The following is a 22,879-nucleotide window of genomic DNA, read 5'->3' on the forward strand; positions in this document are numbered from 1 at the left end:
ATTTGTTGTGCATTGTAACAATATTTGGAAGAAAAGTGATAACGTATAACATGTGCATTAATAACTCACACTCATTGTAAGGAAAAGAAAAAGACAAAAAACAATAGTTCAAGTGCTTTTGCGAATAGAATATCATGAATCCGTTACAAATAAACAGTGATTTTGTTTGCGTTCTGTATGAAATCATACATGTAAAGTATATATTATTTGTTTAGGATGAAATAGTTAATTAGTTTTGCAATTTTGATATCTTATTAAAGTATCTGTAGAAAATTAATTGCAAAAACGTTAGGGAACTGTGTCATTTCTATTGTGTCGTCTGTACGTCAACACATCGTGTACATGACCGTCGCTTGTACACAGGGAACACGCCGAGTAACGTCGGAACCCTTGCTATGATGCCATTCTGTCTGTCATGTGGTCCGTCTGCACCGCTCTAGTAATAGGCTATGTATCTAGTCAGCGATGTCTGTAATTGAGGAGGAAAGAAACTGGACACCCTACCCCATTATCTCCTGGCCTAGTTGTCTCATGAGTGGTGTCTTGTTAGGTCACTTGTGGGGTCCAGATCTGTCTTCGGACAGTTGACTAAACAACAACAATGCAGGTATGTACGATTGACAACACTGACTACTATCTTCGATTCATAGAAGTAATAACAAAAAGAAGCGTAATGATCAGTGAACCAACCAGAATTTGATCGCGGGCCCACTCGTTTCACGGTCAGTCATGCTAACCGTTACTCCACATCGGTGTACTTAGGGTCCCAGACATTTTATTGGATTATGGAAGTGAAGCATAGAGCATGCAAAAAGGACGCGAAAACAGTACTAAGTTAATGCATGTAGAAATGGACCGCTTCAGAGCAGGAACAAAAGATCAGATAAATCGAGGAACGAATTTATTAGGCATGAAATTGTTGCCGCAGTAGTAATAATTGATAGAATTGAGAAAAAAAGGTCTGATGTGATATGACCACATAAAGAGGATGGATCATCATAAATGACGGAAATTAATTTATACCGACAGAATGAAAAAGAAGACACATTGGGAGGATATGGTAAGAACAAATACGAGTAAATCAGACTAAATCAGACCGTGGAAAAGAGTTTATTGTACTAATAGCAAAATAATTGTTCAGAAGTTAATTCTTTTATTCCTTTCAGTCACTTTTTTTTTTCCTTCAACCTTAGCACGTTTTTAAATATAATTTCTTGTTTTGTTAAAAAAAAAAAAAGAACAATTCTTAATGATATCGACATTAAAATATCATCGATAGAGTCATAACATCGGTATTTATAATGTTAGGAAATGATCATACGCGACCTGCAGGGCTCTCTTTGGACACACCTTGTATTGATTAATTGGCGATCGCCATTGTGTGTGGCAAATCGGTCATTGACGCCTGGCGGTTTCACACTAGTTTTATCATCTACAAAATGTGTTTTTTATGTGTTACAATAGCAGTAGAGATAATACAGTTTTAACAGCACAGTTAAGCGTTATTATTTACATTCCATTTTGGCTTTCTGTTTAGGTTGATGTGCTTTCGGTGAAATGACGGGCCTAATGTATAAGAAAAAAAAAAGGAGTACTAGTGTCACAAGATTACACATACTTTTTCATTACGTTTTATATAATTTTCAACAACTGAGTTCATTTTACCAATGTTATTTACCATATGTAGTTTACGTCTTGAACGCTCATTTACAAGAATTATAGGACTTACAGGAATGATAGCATATTATACTGTTGTTGTTTAGTCAACTGTCCGAAGACAGATCTGAACCTCATGAGTGATACCAACAAAACAGCACTTATGAGGCAACTAAGCCAGGAGATAATGGGTTAGGGTGGCCAGTCCCTTTCCCCCTCCATTGTATACATCGCCAACTAGCTACATATTACACTAATCAGACTTCAGATATATACAAACAGTTATTCTTCCTCCGACACATATCGTCCAGTGAGATGTATTACCTGATAATAGATGTACAGTCGCTCCAAAAAGATTGAACGCTAATATTTTCAAAGTATCTCTTGGGCACATCTACATATGCGTTATACCATCTCGATCAGTTGACACCATACGGAATATAATATTGTGTTATTTAAAGCCTTTTCCTCCGTCCGTAACTTTATTGCATCATTCTGGAGAACGAAATGGTTGAATTTAATTGGTTGACCTTTAAATTAACTCATTTTAATCATTATATTAAGAAATACACACATCGGTTTTAATTAGGCATATTCGTCAACGTTTAGTAGTATGATACACAGCAGCTCTATTCTTACATATAAAAGTTTAGTGTAGATGGTTAAGACATAGAGCAGCGGTCTTCAGCATAGTGCGCCCTCGAGGTAGCGTCTCTTACCCACGGATAAGAGACTGCCCTATGGTGCATCCATGGCTGCTAGCGGGTATGCTCTTTCCCTCTTCCTGCTGCACGACGGGGTGTATTATGATGCACTGCTTACCCGTTACCCATTTCAGCGACCAAGACCACTGGCATGGAGCAACAAGTCTGAAGGTTGCGAGTTAGATTCAAATTCGTTACTTTTCTTTTGCATTTCATAGATGGCGTTTTTGGTTAATGAGTTTAAAGATAATATTTTGCGAAAAGTTAATTAATGTTTATTTATTTATTTATTTAATCTGAAAGGATTAAGTCCATAAGGCCTTCTCTTCCATCCTACCAGATAGAACATATAAATACAAAAAAGAAATACAAACACTGATGAAAATAATACAAATTAAATTAAAGCCCTATAGAGGATCATCAGGTCAAAAGTACACTATAGAGCTCTTATCGAGCTAATACAAGAAAAAAAAAACTTTAGTGTTTGTTATGAAAAATGAGCGATTTATTTTGTGTTTTCTAATGGAATGTTTGAATGACATTTAAAAACAGTGAACCCAGAGGCGAAATTTTCCAGGCAGTAGGCCTATACAGTATTTCACGACTCCGATGTCCTAGCGCCCTGATTTTTGTACCAAACGAAAGATGTCGTCTAGACTTGTCGATTCACTCCAATCATACTGATTTAATCACTCCAATCATACTGATTTAAACTATCACTGACTACATTGTTACTTTTTTCTTTAGACATCATCCTGATTGTGCTGTATTTTAATTGTCTCGTAATAATCTCTTTCTATTATCTAATATTATTTGAAATATATTAACATTCTATGTATTTTAGTTTAATTCTGCTACACAGTTTATTTCAGTGTTTAATTAATAGTTCATAGTATTTTGTTGTTTAATTTGTAAATAACTTTTGTATACATGTAACTCTCATCTCAATCAAATTGTTGGATTCTTTGTAAGTTCATGCATATGTATATACACTTTTTGCTGGTTGAGTGGAAGAGAAGGCCTTACGGCCTTAACTCTGCCAGCTAAAATAAATCATTATTATTATTATTATTATTATTATTATTATTATTATTATTATTATTATATTCACGTAAAACCCACAGCTCTCCCCACTGCATAGCCACATCCATTTTTTACTCAGAATAGTTACTATTCCTCCTGAATCACCTTGTTATACGTATACTGTACCTATACGAACAAAGTCCGCCTAATACCTAATATATATATATATATATATATATATATATATATATATATATATATATATATATATAATTAAAAAAAAACCGATGTACATGGACAAACATGGGGCATGCATACTCAAAATAGTTGTTTCCGTTATCACGGATGATAGAAATGTATATTTCCACGAAAATCTCGAAATGTATTTTTCTATTTTTTCTCCCGATATGCCGAAAACTATATTTCCGTTAATCAGAAATGTTCAAAATGGAGTTTTCGTGAAACTATCGAAGTAAATTTTTCGCAGCATTAGACTATTTTCCCTCGATACTTCGTAAAATGACACAGTAACAGGATTTATACCAAGAATAACTATGTGGTGATTTTTATTAAGATCTTGTAATATAGCTGCCCCGGCTTAAAGAAATGTAATCTTTATTTATATCTTTGAAGGGTATTAGTTTAAAATTAACTTAAAGCCTTTAAAAGATATTTGTTATTAACGTACATTATGTTGAGAATTTCTATAGGTAAGGCCAGTTTAGAAATTAGAGCTTATGAGGTCCACTTCGATCTGTGCTGGCTATTAGCTGAAACCTTGCTCTTGTCTCTTTTGTAGCGTTTGAAACCTTTCCTTTGTTTATTGGAGTTCCTCTTCTTTCTACTCTGAAATCTGAACGGTTAAAGTTATCTTGATGGCATGATTTCAAGAAACATAACACTTTAGCATCACAAAGAAACCAATTTGGCTGACACTACAGCGACCGAGGAATGATTTGTGTAACATTATATCATGGGCATTGAAGCCGAAATCGCTAAAATTGAATCGTTACTCTTCGTAGTTTACATTTCAGACTTGGGTCTCGCTGGTGGTATGTAAAATTCTTGGCAGCTTTTGGATTAAATAATCTTGATGTTGAGCCAATTTTGCCGCCCTGTACATGTTTAGTAAATAGGTGGAGCGATAGAGTTACCTGCAATCACGGATTTGAAATATTGTAAATCATCATCATTTCATGATCTTATCACTTTTATATACAGTAATCTCACTAGAGGTTTGATTTATCTATAGAAAATCAAAACTCGAGTTGAATTTAATTGACTATTACATGATTACTGTAGAAGAAAGAATATGCATAAAGATTAGAAGAAATAAAGTACTCTAATACAATAAAATATTAATTGACTTACTAAAATACTAAATTATCTTGAAAAGGTATTATTGTACCATCTCATCATTACAAATATTCCGCTATATGGCAATAGTGTGGATGAGCTGTTCTCTTGTTACCGGTTGTGCCAACTATACAATCTTCATTGAACTATGGACGATTACTAGTCAAGAAGAATTTTGTTTATCGAGTTTCATTTTTATTAAAACAGTTGCATTCCACTTCAATTATCAATTTATATTAAACAATAGCCTATCTGATACGTGACTATCCATAACATCATACAGCAGAAGCTGTAACATAACCTAAATAATATAAACAAGATAGGCTAAATGATAGAAAAGTTTTATTAAGGATGATGAAATAAACATGAATCATTTTAAAAGGTATAATTATTGAAAGTACAATTTTGGCAAAGACACAAATGCTAGGAAGGTGATAAAAGCAAACAAATGCTAGAGAGGTGATAAAAGCAAATGCTAGAGAGGTGATAAAATTGTAGGCTAAGCAGCCATGATTGGTTGAAACACGTCGTTCCGTACCGTTTTATTGGTCAAAACTAGTATGACGTAGTAGAGGGGCAGAGAAGGCCTGATGGCCTTATTTCTACCAGGTTAAATAAATAAATAAATACTAAAAGTGTAATAGTCGAAATAAATAATCTTACATAATTACAGTATGGACATACTCTGTTACTTCTACGCTATTGCCACTACCGCCACTAGGCCTATCATCACGATTATCATCATCATCATCATCATCATCATTAACAGCATTACTATCACCTTTACCACTACCATCACAACCACTGTGTCTCCACCATTACAACCACCATCACTATTACCATTATTATCATTATTACTACTATCATCACTACAAATCGACGAGCCAGTTCAAAGGGGAAACAACTCAAAATGCAAAGTTTTGAGATGACTGCATTTTAAACTTTCATATTGCAGTGAAAAATTCAATTAACATAATTCTAATTGAAACTTTTATAGTATATAAGAACATCATTAACAGAATTTGGAGTCGTTTCAATGATTCTTGGATTTTTCACATCAATATGAAACTTTAAAATGCAGTTATCTCAAAACTTTGAATTTTGAGTTGTTTCCGTTTTGAACTGGCTCGTCGAAATTCACTAACATTACAATTACTCCATTGCTACCATACACCCACCACTGGTATCACATACTGTGTAGGCCATTCGGTATCTCGTGAAACCTACTTGCGCGTGAGGGGAAGAAAAAAGTGAACTGGAAAGCTTCCTTCCCTCTCTACGCTTCCACTTGTAGCTAGATAGCTCACACCACCTTAAGATTATTACTCTAAGCTACAGCGCACGCATGCATTTGGTTTCAGGAGATAACGAATGACATATATTATCGCCACCACTAGTAATATCGTCGTCTATTCGTAATAGTAAATAATTATAATAATAATAATAATAATAATAATAATAATAATAATAAATAATAATCAAAACTGGCTGAGCCAGATACAATGTATAAAAGAGATCTATGGAGGAAAATGTTGCTTTATAAACCAAGATGACGTAGAAATGTAGGACGCTCATATAAAACATGATATGATCAATTTGGAGGCAGAGAGTTATGACTAATCGCTTGAATAATAAGAACACCATAATTATAACCTCTTTCCTGAGGTTTTTCCCAACTGTAAAGCGAATGTCAAGTAATAACATGATGAATCCTCGGCCTCATCTCTTCAAATACCATCTCGCTGTCACCAAATAATCTAGTAGTTGATACAGGTTCTTTAAATAACAACTGAAATAATCAAATCATCACCTACTGAGAGTTAACTTGCATTACTATGATATTTCTGCCTTGGATTGAACATTTCTGTTTATCGTATTAAATTTAACTTTGGTTAATTTTTCAGCAGGCTACCTATTCTTAATAAAGGTACACATTTTGTGTAGGTATAGTTAATATATTCACAAGAATTATTCTTATATTTAATATTATAACTATAACAGCTACAATGTACATTGTAGCCTAATGAAATTGTGTTTGTTATTGTGTAGTTGAAGAGGAGAACGCCCCACAACAGCCTCTGGAATCGATACAAGAGTCTTCAGAACATTGCAACGGGAACGTCGGGAGTGAGTACACAAGAGATGTTCTTTATTTTACATTATCCTTTGACTTTATTAATTTTCAGAGTGTCACATGTTTTTTGACATTATACTAATTGTGAATTAATGTCTGCTATTAGTAGGTCTACTATGAATTACAGTGAGTTAGAGAACAGCATAACGACCTAACAGCGTTAGGTGTTAAAAACGCGACGTAACTGGTAAATTAGTGGACTGTTACGAAATATCAAGTGTTACTGATATAACTGTGATTGCCATAAAGTCCTGTTGAGAGAAAATAAAGTAGTTTTATTAAAAATAATTTGGGCGAAATACTATTAGAATCCTATTCGCTGAAAACTTGTCATAACTTTTGCGTGGTTTAAAAATTTCGAAATAAAGGTATACAAATTAATATCTCTTATTCGTTTTGATATTTTCGTTTCAACAGACACAACTTGCAGTAAGAAAATGTTGGCTACTGCTTATTTTTTTTTATTATAGGTGACCCACAATTCAACTGAAAAAATTAGAAAGATTGTGGAGGGGACTAAACATACATTTTGAGATAAGGAACTTATGGTCTTCGTGACCTAATGACTGAGCTGTGATACATTTTTGGCATAAGATATTTTTAATAATAAGTCATTGTAAAGGAATATGTATGATTTCTTTCCACAAATTTTAATCCTCCTTGCGTAATGGGTGAAATGTAGTAGTAATACTCATTGGACAGTATTTTGAAAATGATTACCTTTTTTGTTTTGGTAAAATTGATCTTTCTGCGGGAGTATACACGCCACTGGTAACAGTTCGAATTTTTAAGCTAGAGCACGGCCTACTGATTCCCCGCGACCGTGGCTAGACGAAAGATGAAATGAAAGCATTGCGTCCTCGATTGTCTACCATATTGTGTAGTTGCTATGAATAATAAACAATTAAAAACCTCATGAGATAATATTTTCGATACTGTGCATACATATTATTAAATATTACTGGAACTGTTTCTTATAAAAAAAGATATTAGCTATTATTTCATTATTCTTTGTACGTATTTAAATTATAACTAGGAATGAGGTTTATTTTAAGTCGTTATTTCATTTGTAAGCAAAACTTATTCTACGTTATAGCGTATCTCCGTTGTACCCTAAATACTGCATTAAACATACAGTATTTGTATGTTAATTAGTTTCCTCAGTTATTTCTTTCAGAATTTATGTATTTTCTATTTCATGCTCTACAATTGGAGTAGCCTAGACAGGTATTTTCAACAACAAATGCAAATAATACGCTAATCGTGTATACGTTTATTCGTGTTTACGTTTACGTATCCACGAGGCAGTGGTTTGAACCTCGGACCTGAACTATAATATGAATATCCTGACAATGAAAATCAGAGTGGCAGTGATCTTATTCGCTATACATGATTTTCTGTTTTCACCACGCGTCAGATGGAAATTCAGTCAGTGGCGTATTAGCCCTTAACACATTTTATGCCATTGCGTGGAATTTTGAACCCATAGACCATAAGTTCATTATCTCATAATGTTTGTCTGAGTCCCATTCACATCCCTCGCATTTTTTTCGTTTGAATTGTGGGACATTCTGTATATGATTGTGTTATAGCTTATAAGGAGTTTCCCTATTTAAATGTTCGTTATCTTTAAAGATCAAGGGTTACCAGCAAGATTAAATGTTAATTTGCAGCCTTAGTCGCATAAATTTAATGAAATTAGTTGTTAATATTTTAAACATGAAGAAGATAGTTGAAATAGAAGGTCTAAATCGTTGGTAGTTAAGTCGAAGACTCTCTAAATGCGAGTAAATTAATTTGTTTGAATAATGCCTATTGCAGATTATTATTAGTATTGCAATTTAAATCTAGTGGAAGGGGTTATATTAGCTAACAGTTTTACAGTTTATTACATACGCAATCCTATGTTTCTTGCGTTATTCTATCAATTTACGTGGAAATTTTAGTAATTTATGTATGATTTGAAGTGAAATGATATTTAATTATCGTATACATAAATTTAATTTTACCGAACAAGTAGTAACTGCTTTACTGCGTTAATATTATGGTAAATTACCTGGCTGACTATTTTCAACGTAGTATGCATCATTCTTCGAAGCCTAGTGAGTTCCAGCGCTAGCTTCTGATTTTCCTATCGTGGTGGGATGTGTTCATGATTGTGTCGAAAAGAATGTGTGTTTTGAAATTCAGTTAAATGTTCAAGATGTGTTATGGGTGTGTTTTTGTGTTTTTTGTAACTTTAATATTGTTCTAGATTGTCAAGTTTTTTTTTTTTTTTTGCTGAATGTGTAGTATTTTCATGTCAGTGTCTATATTACTGTAGTTATGATACAATAAGTAAAATACCACAATAAACATTACACTCAAGTTAATCAAAATGACAAATACATTATGTTACTTCTTGTACCCTTCAAAATTTCTGCTGAGAAAGAAACATCTAAATTGCACAGTTGCTAATCCCCAACCGGTATAATAAATTAGTAATTTCGCAATATAGAATGAACCAATCACGTAGCTTGGATTCTCAAAACAAATGTTAATTTTATTAATTAAGGATGGGTGTGAAGCAAGTTATATTGATTTTTGAACTGCGTTACCATATGGTAGCGTCACAGTCTAGTATATACAGTCACGAAGCTCAATACGTAGTAAATATGCATCCATAGATAGTTGCTAACCACTAGGATCGCAACTATCGCCTCATTACAGACAATACGAAATAGTACCTGCACAGTCTATTGTTTCTAGTACCCTCATAAACTCAAACTTCGCGACTGTATATACTAGACTGTGGTAGCGCTAGGTTAAAACGTGTTAAATAAATATAGGTCTACATTAATTCGTACACGGCAGCCAGCAAAAGTTCTAGCTCTCAATTACAAATAACAATCAATTTTTTGGACTGCCTTGAATGTAGGCAACCCACAGGACATCGAAAACTAGTTACCTACTGTAGAAGCAGGAAAACGCCTGGAATCTCTACTAAATGCATCACATGAAAGGCAGAGAAGAAGACTAGCCATGAGGTGTGTTTGAAGAGGTTCCAGGAAAAATCTCAATAGATCCTTGACATATTATTTGCACAAAATCACATGTAGAAGCTCAGTTCTTAAAGGCAATCTGACGCTGGCATGGAAACAAATGATCTGCATTGACATGCGCATTTATGTTCAACAGTACAATAAATACAAGTGCAGTTCGAAAATATATTGATTGCACTTTGTATTTATACCCAGTTAACTCAAATTTAATTAAAATTATTAATTTAAATGTCTTCTGTTTTGTAAACAAGTTATTAGTTTATATTTATCTACACGTAGATAAAGTCGAACCATCATTTTTACGATTTTCCAAGAATTTTCTTAGGAGATTTGTCGCTGTCAAGTATATCAGTCCTTACCTGCTATCTTGCTCGTAATAAACTCCTTCCATGCCATTCTTATTCATATTGACGTGACTGATTCTTCTTTTGTTGCTTTCTCATATCAAAAATTCCTAGTAGACGTAGAAAATTCGGCCAAGTCTGGTTTTCCTGGCAGTTTCTCTTGAGGTATTAATTTAATTTCTGTCCGAAACCTCTTCAGTTTTAATCGTGTTTGAATATGTTTCAGGCGCATGTTGAGTAATCTCCTTGTACAATAATTGATTATACCGTAGATCTTAAAAATGAAAATAATGTCTCTGTTATTTTATGTCCTTACAACAGATGATGTAGAAGTTGCAAGTAAAATGTTAGCAAATATAAATAAAATGTTTACTGTACAAACACATATTGACTACTAAATGAAAAGCAATGATTTTCAAAAGTTAAAAGTAATACCGAATATAACATTGTATGTAATTGACAATAGAATCACAAAATGAGTTTCAATATGAAACGTTGCCCATATAGTTAGTAATATGTTGTAATTTTTCAGTAAAAACTAGAGATTTAAGTGCGAGTTTTTAGTTAATTTTTATGCTTCACCTTAATTTTTTCCTACAAAACTTTCAGTACTCCACCATAAGTAATTAATTAAAATTAAAAAGTATGCAATGAGTAGTGATTAGAGAGAGGCATAATATAAAATTTCATTTTCTAAACCATTCGTGCTAACAGTATGGGAACAAGGATTTTCATTACAATGTGTAGAATGTAATTAACGCCAGAAAATCTTTAATATTTCACAATATCTTGGTAAAATTTTCATATATTATAAACATCTTCATGTTTCTCCCTACTTTGCATAATTTTTTCTCTTCCGTAAATATTTCTGTAACTACCACTGAACCGGGCTTTACAGATATTGAAGGACATACTAGATATGTAAAACCCATAGTGTTGCTATGTCTACTTTTATAGTGTAAATGCTTTAAATTGATTTCAACCATCAGTTTTGCTATCTACTTAATTTCTCCTCTTTTTGCAACTTCATAGGTTTTTCATCATACAAAATAATATTAACTGACAGGTGTAATCTTTTTTCCAGAAAATATATAAAAGTAGCATGTAAGAACTTTTTTGTTGTTGTAAAAATTGAGTTTTTTTTTTCCTTGAACGGAGGAGAGACCCAAAGGCTTACACTGCTGCCTGAGGCAAAAATATTGAGTTACATAGTTTTTGCATTCAGATAAGATTATTAATCTGTGTATATATATATATATATATATATATATATATATATATATATATATATATTTGGTAAATAATAAACCTGCTCCAAAAGGTATAGGAACGAAGATATTTTAAGATTGAAATATTTATTTCGTATTTTCATATTCTGCCAGAATAAATAGGATGTTTGGCAAGATTTTCTTCATATTGTGATGATCTCTAGTAATGATTGTAACCTAGATTTTTATGCAAGGGCACAGGGATAACTCTCACAAGCTAAAAAACTACAATTATCTTCAGAGTGAATTATTTGCATTGCGTCTTTTATATATGAATGGGTTATTTATGAAAGGCCCTAAGTCATTATTTTGTGAAAATGAGTTTGTAATGTAATAACTGCTCTTTGGGTGTAGATACATCGATTTAGATATTAAGGGTGCTATGCATAGACATTTCGCTAGACCGCGCTACGAGCGTGCTAAACTAGCCCCGGCTATCGACTGATTACTTGTACAGGATTCATATCATATCATATCGCTAACACTGGTTTATGAATACGAAAAGCAGTAGTTCCCTATCATCCACCGGAAGCCAGCGCTAAGAATGTCTATGAATATGGCCCGAAGAGACTAAGCTTCACACTCTAAATGCTTAGTAGAATTTATGATACAATTTTTATTTCAGCCTTAGTTTGAAAATTTCTGCTTATAAGCAGTTTTTCTTTAATTGCTAACAATTTAGTATTCAAGACTTACGCCCTTTCATAAATAACCCATTCATATGCAATTGGAGAGGTGATAGCATTTACACTGTATCAAGGTTATGAGAATATGGAAGCTGTCAGATATTATAATCCATGGCATGACAGCCTATAAAGGGCCATGGCCGATCAGTCCATATGCCTTATCCAATCAGTGATGTCAGATATTACTCTGTCAAATCTTTACGATAATTATACAATAGTTAATGTAAATATGTCCAGAAGATGTCGGATGCCGAGGCTGTGCCATTCTACAGAACGCGGAGTATCGACTTGGGATACAAGAGCAAAAGCGAGCCTCTCTCTCTTTCTGTGCTGTCTCGTTCTTTCTGTTCTCCTGTGTGGAGGATGGGTTGGGACGGCAGAATGGGGGTTGGTAGCGGGAGGACTGTAGCAATAGGCCGACCGACAGACAGACTGGGTCCATGGGCCAGGACGAGTTCAACTACGTTGCCGGCTTGGGGTCAGGGTGTGTGTGCGTGTGCACACAAGCGGCACAGTCGTCATTTTCCAATCACCGCTTTGGCAAAACGAGGATGCAGATGGAAGCGCGGGCAATTCATCAATTAACACAAACTTTTTTTTCTGTCGCGTTGTATCGCTTACACATTATACGCGGTTAAAACATTCGTGTATTATTCTCTAGAAAGGCTAAATGTCATTGGTAAACAATGCATCTATTTTATACAGAAAAAGAGAGTAATACAGTCATTGCACATTCTGACTACTTCCGTTGACGATATATTTCTATCTCGCATTTGTTTTTCGATAGGAAAGAAATCATTTTTTTTTTCAATTGAAATCCGATGTATATTTTACTATTTTATATTGATGTTTGCCTGCTATTTAATGGCGCTGTATTAACCACAATATTAAGTTATTTAGTTTAGTGGAATTACGATATCGAGATTGTATTTGGCGAAATGAGACCGATATTTCGCCATGGAATCACCTGATACTCGCCTTATGCTTGGGGAAAACCAAGCAAAAAACCCTATCTAATAATCATCCCAAGCGGGAATCGAACTCATGTCCGAGCGCGGCCCTGGATCAGTAGACAAATGTGTTGTCTAAAGCTGTCGCTTTGCATAATAATAATAATAATAATAATAATAATAATAATAATAATAATAATAATAATAATAATTATTATTATTATTATTATTGCTCCATAACATAAACAGTAAACTTGTTAAATCCACAAGTATGTCATATTCTTTTGTTTCGTGCTGCGTGCTGTTTTAATATTATTATGATCATGATCATGATTGATAATCACCATTATCCTGAATGGAAAGGGTGAACCTTTTGCAGTACGTTCACCATAGCGAAATATTACGTTAACGCCCGCTAAATTTATTGTGGTCGGTGGTGTTTCATCTATGGTAATACCTCTCTGGTTGCTTTTTTTTTTAACTGCAACAACTGATCTGTTACTCTCAGCTGTTGCAATTACCATTATTTTTCTCTCTTATACATCTTTGCCGATTCCTTTTCTATTATCTTGCATGTCTTATGTTGATAATTTATATTTTCTGTTTACTGTAAATATTAAAGGAGCTATTTCTGGTATAGCATTGTAGATCAATTTTCATGGCTTACTTTATAGGCAATATGAGTAATTAATTGAAATCCTAATATTATGTATTGGATACCGTATATGGCAGTTTTATGTCTTATATTTGTTACGTCACTGGCTGCTATATTTTAATTATATGTTTTCAACAGCGTTTAACTAGTATCACTAGGCCTCGGATAAGAAATGGAATGCCCTTTCTCTTCTTTGTCTTATTTGTTCTTATTATTGTTTGTATGCCGTTATTCAGAGATTCTGTTCTTAAAATTAAAACAAAATCATAGTTAGGCTTACTTCTCGGTCATTTATCATGAATGAAGCCCGTAGTTCAAGGTGGTGATCAGTAATATCTTTTTATTTTATCTCACAGACGAAATTGGTCTTTACCATTATCATGCTGCCGATGCAATTGTAAATCGCGTAAATTGTGACGGTGGTGTGTTTCCGCGGACACATCCTGAGGGATAACGCCGTAACTCATTCCCAGCAGCAGTTGCTATCCTCTCTATTAACGGATAACTCAACCTTGTTACGTGCTGAAATATTTCTCTCTTGGGAAGAATATAATATACCTATTTACGCAAGGGAATGTATTTCATTTCAGAAATCCACTAAGCCGCGCAAAAAGTTTCATGGAATTAATTGTAATGATTTCTGATAATAGTGGTACAAAGATCGAGAATGAGAGAGAGCATTCTGGTAATATTTGCTTCCGCGTGCGTGTACACTCGAGAGAAGAAGTATGGACACAGATTAATTGAACGTTACGCTATCTTGTCATTAAATTTATTTTGTTTGACAGTCTTAGATTGTAAATAATGCGCTATGAAAATTAATTAAATAAAATACATTCCATGTAATACGTAAGTAGATAGCTTAGTTTTAAGAATTTGGACATACATACATACATACATACATAAATACAGTACATAAACACTCTCTCTTATTCCTATTCTCCTTGTCTTTATCTCGGACTGTCTGCCTCTCTCTCGCGCTCTCTCTCTCTCTCTCTCTCTCTCACACACACACACACACACACTGGATATGGTACATATGATGTGCATAGATGTGTTTATTGTATTCTTCAATCCACAATTTTTCCGAAAAGAAGCAGAATAACTCAGAATTCCTGCACGGAAATATCATACATAATCATATCGGTACATAATAATAATATGATTTTTTTTCGTTGTTGGTAACTCTATAGCATCTATTAGATGCTTTATGGTTGTGCTAACAGATGAAGTTACTCGTCAACAATGTGACGCTGAAACGTGTGTTCATGTTACTGAACAGCGACAGTCCTGATGTATTTTTGTATTTGTGATGATTGGTTAATTAATATTAACCCGGCACACTCACAATCATACAAATTTCCAGACTCTAGACACCCAGGGAATTCCTCTTCTTCAAGAAAAATTCACCGAGAGCTGAGCCCGGGAATCGAACCCGGGACCTTCTGATCTGGAAGCCAGCATGCTGACCAACAGACCACGGAGACAGTCTAATAATGTGATATGCGTATAATCACTTAGTGATTCAAGACGGCGCTCATCCCGTTGGATCGCGGCCACTTATTGTTAGCAAATCTCTACAATGATAATACCGGAAAGTTCACGGTGAAAGTGGCGAATGACTCGCCAGTGCGATCTAGCGGCACGGATTGTAGGCAGCGAGGATGACATGACGAATAGCGCGTCGAACTGTGATAATATATGAGCCTTGTTCTTCAACAAACACATGATGTCCTAAGGATTATTCTCTTTATAGTTGTAGCCTACACAATGTCAGTTAAATGTGGAAATGTTTGTTCTATGTTTTGTAAAAAATATGCCTAGCGAAATATGTTAGATCTTCCTTCAGATTTCCAAAAGATAGAGATTGGGAGTAGTCATGTAAACACTAGTAGAATGTTACTTTTCTGTTACAAGATGATGATGATGATGATGATGATTATTATTATTATTATTATTATTATTATTATTATTATTATTATATTTTACTACTAGCCGTACCCGTACGCTCCGCTGCACCTGTTAGAAATAAATACAAAGTAATTACATAATTAAAATAGGACGTTTGATCCAGGGAACAACTTTTACAACAGCGCAAGATAATCTGCTTCGCTCATTACCCAATTTTTTTTGCATTGCATTTATTGCATATATATTTTATGTATTTTAACACGATTCAATTGAGCATAGTTAAAATTTGAATTATAAAATAATGGATTGCTAAGCTAACGTACTATTACTGAATACTAAATCAATACACTCTCGTTGTTCGTTAATTCTCTGAGATTAAAATGAGTGTACATAAATATTATTTTAAGAAATACAGAAAACGAATGTACAAAATAGCCTATCAAATTTTCTGTGCATAAGAAGCTATTTTCATCTTACTTGTCCTTGATTTACTCAGACGTTACTGTAATAACATTATAGCACTATGTCCATCTAGAGAAACTACACTTTCCAATGGTGAAATAATAATTAATTATACAAATCGGTTAATTTAGCTTCTGATATTACTTCATACAAACACAGAAACATTCTCTGTAGGCTATGTTTAATAGCTTTCGATTGTTGATGTCCAAGGCCCCTGTTTCGATTGTTGTTGTCCAAGGCCCTTTATAGACGAAGTCATTTGTTCTTAATTCATTGCACCGTCTTAGATGGCGTTATTTTAATTTTAAAACTCATTTATCTCATTAAATATCAGTCCTATCAAAATTTTGTAAAGAATAAAACTTATCGGAAATAATTTTTAAAGAAACGTTTGTTGTGTAACATTTTTCACAAAAATCAATAATAGGCGAGATATTTCGATTTATTTAATTCAGGCTCCCTTATAACCCCCCTTTTAAATAAAGTATTTTGAATGCCATATAGCCTAAAATCTAAGTTACAACGAACTTAATTTATATTCCCATTTTCATCGAAATCCGTTCAGCCATTATCGCGTGAAAAGGTAACAAACATACAGACAGACATACAAACAAAATTTTCAAAAATGCTATTTTCTGTTTCAGGGTGGTTAATTATATATGTTAGGACCAATTATTTTTGGAAAATCGAAAATTACCAGAAAAATTTCGGCTACAGATTTATTAGTATAGATTACTACTGCTTCTACTACCAGTACTACAGTTATTAGCTTTTGTCTTTTATGCCATACTCATATAGGTAAATGCAGACAGACGTTAGTTAATGAGGTTTAATAGGGCGCGTCAGCTACTATCGCTATCTGTGTCCTTATCTAAACTTCTTTAAAAAACAAAACACAAACATCATAAGCAAAATGCGAGCACTAACTAAAAACGCTGTAAACAGTTCTAGACGAAACGTTTAAAATTAGAGGGATAGAATATAAATATGTACACAAATCACAAAATATATTCAGATCACTTTTGATTATCGGACTTCAATAACCATAATTCGAAAGATTAGGGGTAAGTAAAAATAGAGCGTAATAAATTGGAAAAGTATACCGAAATTTCATATCAGACGTAGGAGTGTTAAGTTTTAATACTCTGTTTTTAATAACAGACAGAAGATAATAGTTATTCCTTCACTGAATTTAACAGCTCCTTCTTCCGAAAAATGAGTCAAAATCAAAGCACAATTAAAGAATCGCGAAGGTCCCAAATAAACTTATTAGATCTTGCATCGGGGAAGCTGCGGATTTTTTTATATTAGACAGAAACGACAGACGATACTCCTCCGTCGTGTAATTAGATAGTGCATTAGCAATGACATATTCTCTGTGTTAACTGAAACAGTTATTAAACTGCATAAAGTCGACCTGGTTGGCGAGTTGGTATAGCGCTGGCCTTCTATGCCCAAGGTTGCGGGTTCGATCCCGGGCCAGGTCGATGGCATTTAAGTGTGCATTAATGAGACAGGCTCATGTCAGTAGATTTACTGGCATGTAAAAGAACTCCTGCGGGACAAAATTCCGGCACATTCGGCGACGCTGATATAACCTCTGCAGTTGCGAGCGTCGTTAAATGAGACATAAAATTTAACATTTAAACTGCATAAATCTACTTTATATTGTTCATATAAAACACAATTTCTTTACAGCCTAGTTTCTCCGTATAAAAAATTGAAAATCTTTACTTTTTTATCAAAATAGTGTGTCTTGGGATGCGTAGCATAAAAATGTGAATTGTTAATTTTGTGAAGAAAGTGGACTCGTGTTTTTTCATAATAAGTGATTCAGGTAGTTATTCGGACAAATAATTTGCCTAGTCCTATATTTTAAAGGTATTATTAATATTTCACTAAATTAAGATAATTTTTTTACGATGCAAGAAATCCTAAAAGATAAAAACTGGCTCAAGCGGAAATGACAGCTCTGAATACAGGAAGTCCAAATGCCGATTTAATTAACATTATTCTAGATGATGATTTCATTAGTCACAATGTGCTTAAAAAGAGGGAAATGGGGAAACGATATGCCAGTTACGATAAAAGTTTTGCCGCAACATTCCGCTAATGTTCACCTCAAGACGAAAGACTTCTAAGAAGAAAATTATGTTTACCAACAGTTAGATCTCTCAAAAATTGACTTCATGAATTTGATATACGATAGGTATAATTAGCACCATTGTACAATTAATATCAAAAATAAAATCCGATATTGTGCCATTGAATGAAAAGGTTGTAACTATTATTTTTGAAGATAAAATGTCTTTGAAGGAAAATATAACTTTTAATGCTAAAAAAACACTTTGAGGGATTCATTGAATTAGGTATAGACAGGCCTAATCAACAAACTTCAACTGACGTAAAAATTTCAGAAGTGCCATTTGCAAACCAAGCAATGATTTATTCGAGGAATGCACAAAATTTTAAAACAAACTATAGGTTATTTTCTATCACAAGATAGCATGTCTGCAGAGATTTTAAAATGACATCTGCTTGATGTAAAAGATAAAAATACAAAATACAGGCTTTATCCCTAAAGCAGCGACTGTGCCAGTATCTTCACTGACAAATATTTCAATGTGGTAATAAACTGTTACATCAAAAATAAAATGGACAACCGTTAGCCAAGGAACGAAATACGCGATGTATGAAAGTTTCTAAAGTTATGCACAACTAAATCATAATTACATTTGAAAATACGAGAATTCTTTCATTTCATTTCTATTCCAATAACTTCGTAACTTCTTATTAATTTAAAATGTGAACCTTGTGACTCTAAATAAAACTATTGATTTGCATTTATTATTGACATCAAATGAACCCCTCTCCGTTTTTCCTTACGTAACCTAGCACGCCGCAAGGAGTGTATAAACAATCCAAGCCGCTAGATAGCAGCACAGTCACTTTTCGCCGCCGCTTTCAATGCTAAACAGGCAAGCTTTCCAGTATTATTGTTATAGAGTATTTGTTGTTAGTCACTCGTAATGAATGCACCTCTGTACATAGTGCGTTGGTGATTGTGCCACTATCACATATTCTGTGACACAGTACGTGAGGGTAGGCCACCAAAGGAGAGGTGAACTTAAACTGAGGTAATTCGATCCGGCATCGAAACTGGAATCCGGTGTAGCTTAGTGGATATAGCGTCAGCACTTAGAGCTGAAAACCTGGGTTCGGGTTCCGGAGAGAATTTTTCTCTGTTCTATCCATCCTTCATGATACGAAAAGAAGCACTTAAACATTTTGACAAATTGGAAATGATATTAATGTTTAGTAGGTGGAAGCGTTTAGTTAAGCCTTTAAGTTTGTGTTCGATGTCAGGGAGAGGCAGGAGATTTTTATTACAGTGACAGTAACAATGATAGGAGATGATTTCGAGGTCTTTTGAGAGGTTTCAGGAATGTTGAAATAGCTATCTGAGCTTCAGGCGTATTGTCCAGTTTGTCTTTCGTCGGGATTTTCTGTCCCACAGTTGGGAATTTGAGCATTTTGAAGAGGTAAAAGTAAAAAAAAAAAAGAGAACGCGTACGGGGGAAGAAGGAAGCCCATGGCTCTGCATTAGTCCACTAACGACACAGCCTCCTCATCACATAACTAGACCACGCCTTCGTTGTCTTTCTGCAGCGCCATCTCTCAGACCCCATCCACAATGAAAATGTAAAACATGAAGCTAGAAATCATGCCAATAACTATGACCTTTCACAATAAGTTCTTAACGACATCACATTAGAAACATTATAGTTCCAAGTTTGTCCGCCGAGTTAGTTCTATGGTAGCGCGTCTGCCTCTAGACTAGCTACCGGGTTCGATTCCCGGCGAAGTCAGATTTTCGTTAAAATTTCTACCTCGGGACTAGGAAGAGTTGGTGGTGCACAACTTCTTATCACTAGATTGTGTACCATTATGCCTGGGGAATCCCAAATCTCTCCGCACTGCAAATGATTGTCTTCAAATATAAATACAGTAGATGCCTTTAAAATATTTCAGTAACGCAAAATTTGTTGATACGCCATTCTGCTATGATGTCCTCGATGTGAAGAGAAGGCGTATGTTCACCGTTGATAGTGATTCATCCGTCGGATAGGGAAGTTAAGCCTGGCGGCCCCTTTGGTACTATTCGATAGGAGTAGACTACGTCCCGGCACCAAGTTTCCCCTTCTCCCTTCCTCATCTTTATCATCAACCTCATCCATTCCCTACACTACACTTACACATGCATTTACCCTAGTACACGACATAACTCTCCACAGATACACATCTTACACAGCGTGGCACGCCGAAGTGGTGTGCAACTTGAAAATGAGTCACAATTCTGCTATCTATCCGTAATATGCGGAACCCGAATCATGTAGCACGCACACAGACACATACATAGTTTCAAGTTTTTTTTTTATTATTTAAGTTTACATAAAATAAAATAATTCAGCCAATCGCAAGATCAGAACAACGTGTTAATTGAAGATTGAGAATCAAATCAAAGCACAAGAAAAATTTCATTTCTTTTATTTATTTATTTATTTATTTATTTATTTATTTTTTAGCTATGTATCTTAGGTTCTTTTTTTTCAATAAACAATTTTCATAATTTACATTAAATGAGAAAGATCTCATCCATCGAAATAGAGTTAGGAAATGATCCCAGGATGGAGGTTAGCATTCCCTTGCTGAACTGCTATTCCAATGCGTTGACGAAGGAAATTGATACATCTAGGATCGCCGGTACAGGACAGTAGGCGTGTACCAATTTGGGTCAGTAGATCTTTAGCGTCTCTACACCATGGACCAAAGGTCTCAACTGCAAAAGCGACGAAGATGTAATTTGATGTTAAATGTTCATATTTACGTCGTTTAGCATGATAAGCAGATTCAGCAGCAAATCCAGCATAATTGAATTTGGGTCTTGCAACTAGTGTTAAATAGACGACTGTGATCACCTGATAGCAAATAGATACCGTACTAGGAAATTTTATGTTTCTTCTGGAATTAATTATCTTTTGTTTAGTCGTCTTCAATTATTTATAATTGTGTTATTTCTTTTTCTTTTCCTTTTCTATTTTTTTCTTCATTATAATTGTGTACCTACCATTTACTAAAAAAAAAACAACAACAATTTTTTGGTAAGCTTTGTCTTCTAGGCAGCCTTCACTTGGAGGAAGCTGAATAAAATTCAAATTAAATGGGAAAGGCCTAATGCATCTACACATGTAAAATCCCAGATGAGTGATTTACCTTTGGACCAAGGAGTTACTGTCAAGGTTTTACTACTAAGATTTCAAATCATCCGTCCTCAAGTGAGGTTGACACTGGGATTCGGAATTAACAAAATATAAAAGATAAAGAGAAATGAGCAAAATACTGATTCGATTTGTACATTAAAACAAAATTTTACGTGTTAACATATAGATTATAGTGTAAAATTTGAAGAGAGGCCTTCAGAATTTCCATACAATCTTCTGAACCTCATAAAAGGGAATTTTAAAGGATTTAAAGATATTACGTGTAAATTTTGGTAAACAACCCCTCGCTCCAAATAGTAAGCCTGCAACATCCCAGTTGTAAAGCGAAATGCCATATTTTTCCACTGAGGTATGGAAGACAAGATACATATTTAGCTCGCTTGTCATCATTTATCTGCAGTGCTTGATTCGTGTCTCGTTCAAAGCAAATCGTAGGGTCTAAGACCATCGCTTTCTGGGTTCTTCTATTGATGGCAATTATATCGACTCTTCTATGAGAATCATCTTCAGACACACAATGAATCTCCTCATGTACTTCCCATCCTCTGTTTCTTAGCAGGTTGGCAATTGCTGTACGGGCACGATGGTGTCTGTTGTTACGCAGTAGCTCTCCCTTCTTACAGAACCCCAGTACGTGGCCAAATGTTTCAGTCTCGCTGCAGCCGGGATGGCGACAACGGGTAGTACTGAAGGTTCTGCCAGGGACAGATCTCACTGCGGTGACGTTGCAAGACATCTTGATGGCATTGATGTATTCCGAGGACGAAAGACACTTTTTAGAGGAGATCCAGGAGTTGGCTTTGTGGCATTCTTCAAATGTACAAACACCTTTGCCTTTATGTGGGAGATGGCACCATGACTGGAATGATTGTTTTCTGAGAACTTTTCTGAGATATTTTCCTTTAGTTTGAGGAGTGACGCTGTTTGGAGCAATCTTCAGGCGCGTGAGAGATGTTTTATTCTCCTCTTCTAGATTTCTCATGTGATGTAGATGTGCATCATTCACGTGTTCCAGTCGCCTACAGATGTTATAGTGTTGAATACTGGCTTCCCATTCAGCTCTCAGAATTCCAAGACTTCTTACGTTCTTCGATGCATACAGCAAGGCATTCGGAGTGTCATCTGGGAGAGACAATATTTCCTTGATTACGCTTCTGATAATTTTATCAGTATTTTTCAAAAAAATTCCAGGAAGTTGGCTGAGTGGAGCTCATTTCAAGGGTAAATAAGACCTGGCCATATATATTCGTTAATTATTTTCATTTTTTGGTCTGGTTTTAAAAATATGCATCGGACGAGATTATTGAGATCACGTGACAAATTAGTTATAATTTTCTTTTTGTCTAACTTTATTTCGTCATTAAAGTCAACACCCAGGTATTTGATGCTTTCTGACTTGTTCTTCAA

General features: G+C 34.5%; 1 protein-coding gene across 1 annotated transcript in view; it reads left to right on the forward strand.

Annotated features, from left to right (window-relative positions):
- The window catches only part of LOC138715195 (phosphatase and actin regulator 2), a 1,243,976-nt gene that overhangs the window by 17,017 nt on the left and 1,204,080 nt on the right, over nucleotides 1–22,879 (forward strand). Inside the window, exon 2 of the mRNA XM_069847817.1 lies at nucleotides 6,789–6,866. Within this exon, the coding sequence (XP_069703918.1) occupies nucleotides 6,789–6,866 (78 nt within the window). The remainder of the gene's footprint in view (nucleotides 1–6,788; nucleotides 6,867–22,879) is intronic.

This window comes from Periplaneta americana, chromosome 15 (genome assembly GCF_040183065.1).
Source record: "Periplaneta americana isolate PAMFEO1 chromosome 15, P.americana_PAMFEO1_priV1, whole genome shotgun sequence".
In the NCBI taxonomy this organism is placed as follows: Eukaryota; Metazoa; Arthropoda; class Insecta; order Blattodea; family Blattidae; genus Periplaneta; species Periplaneta americana.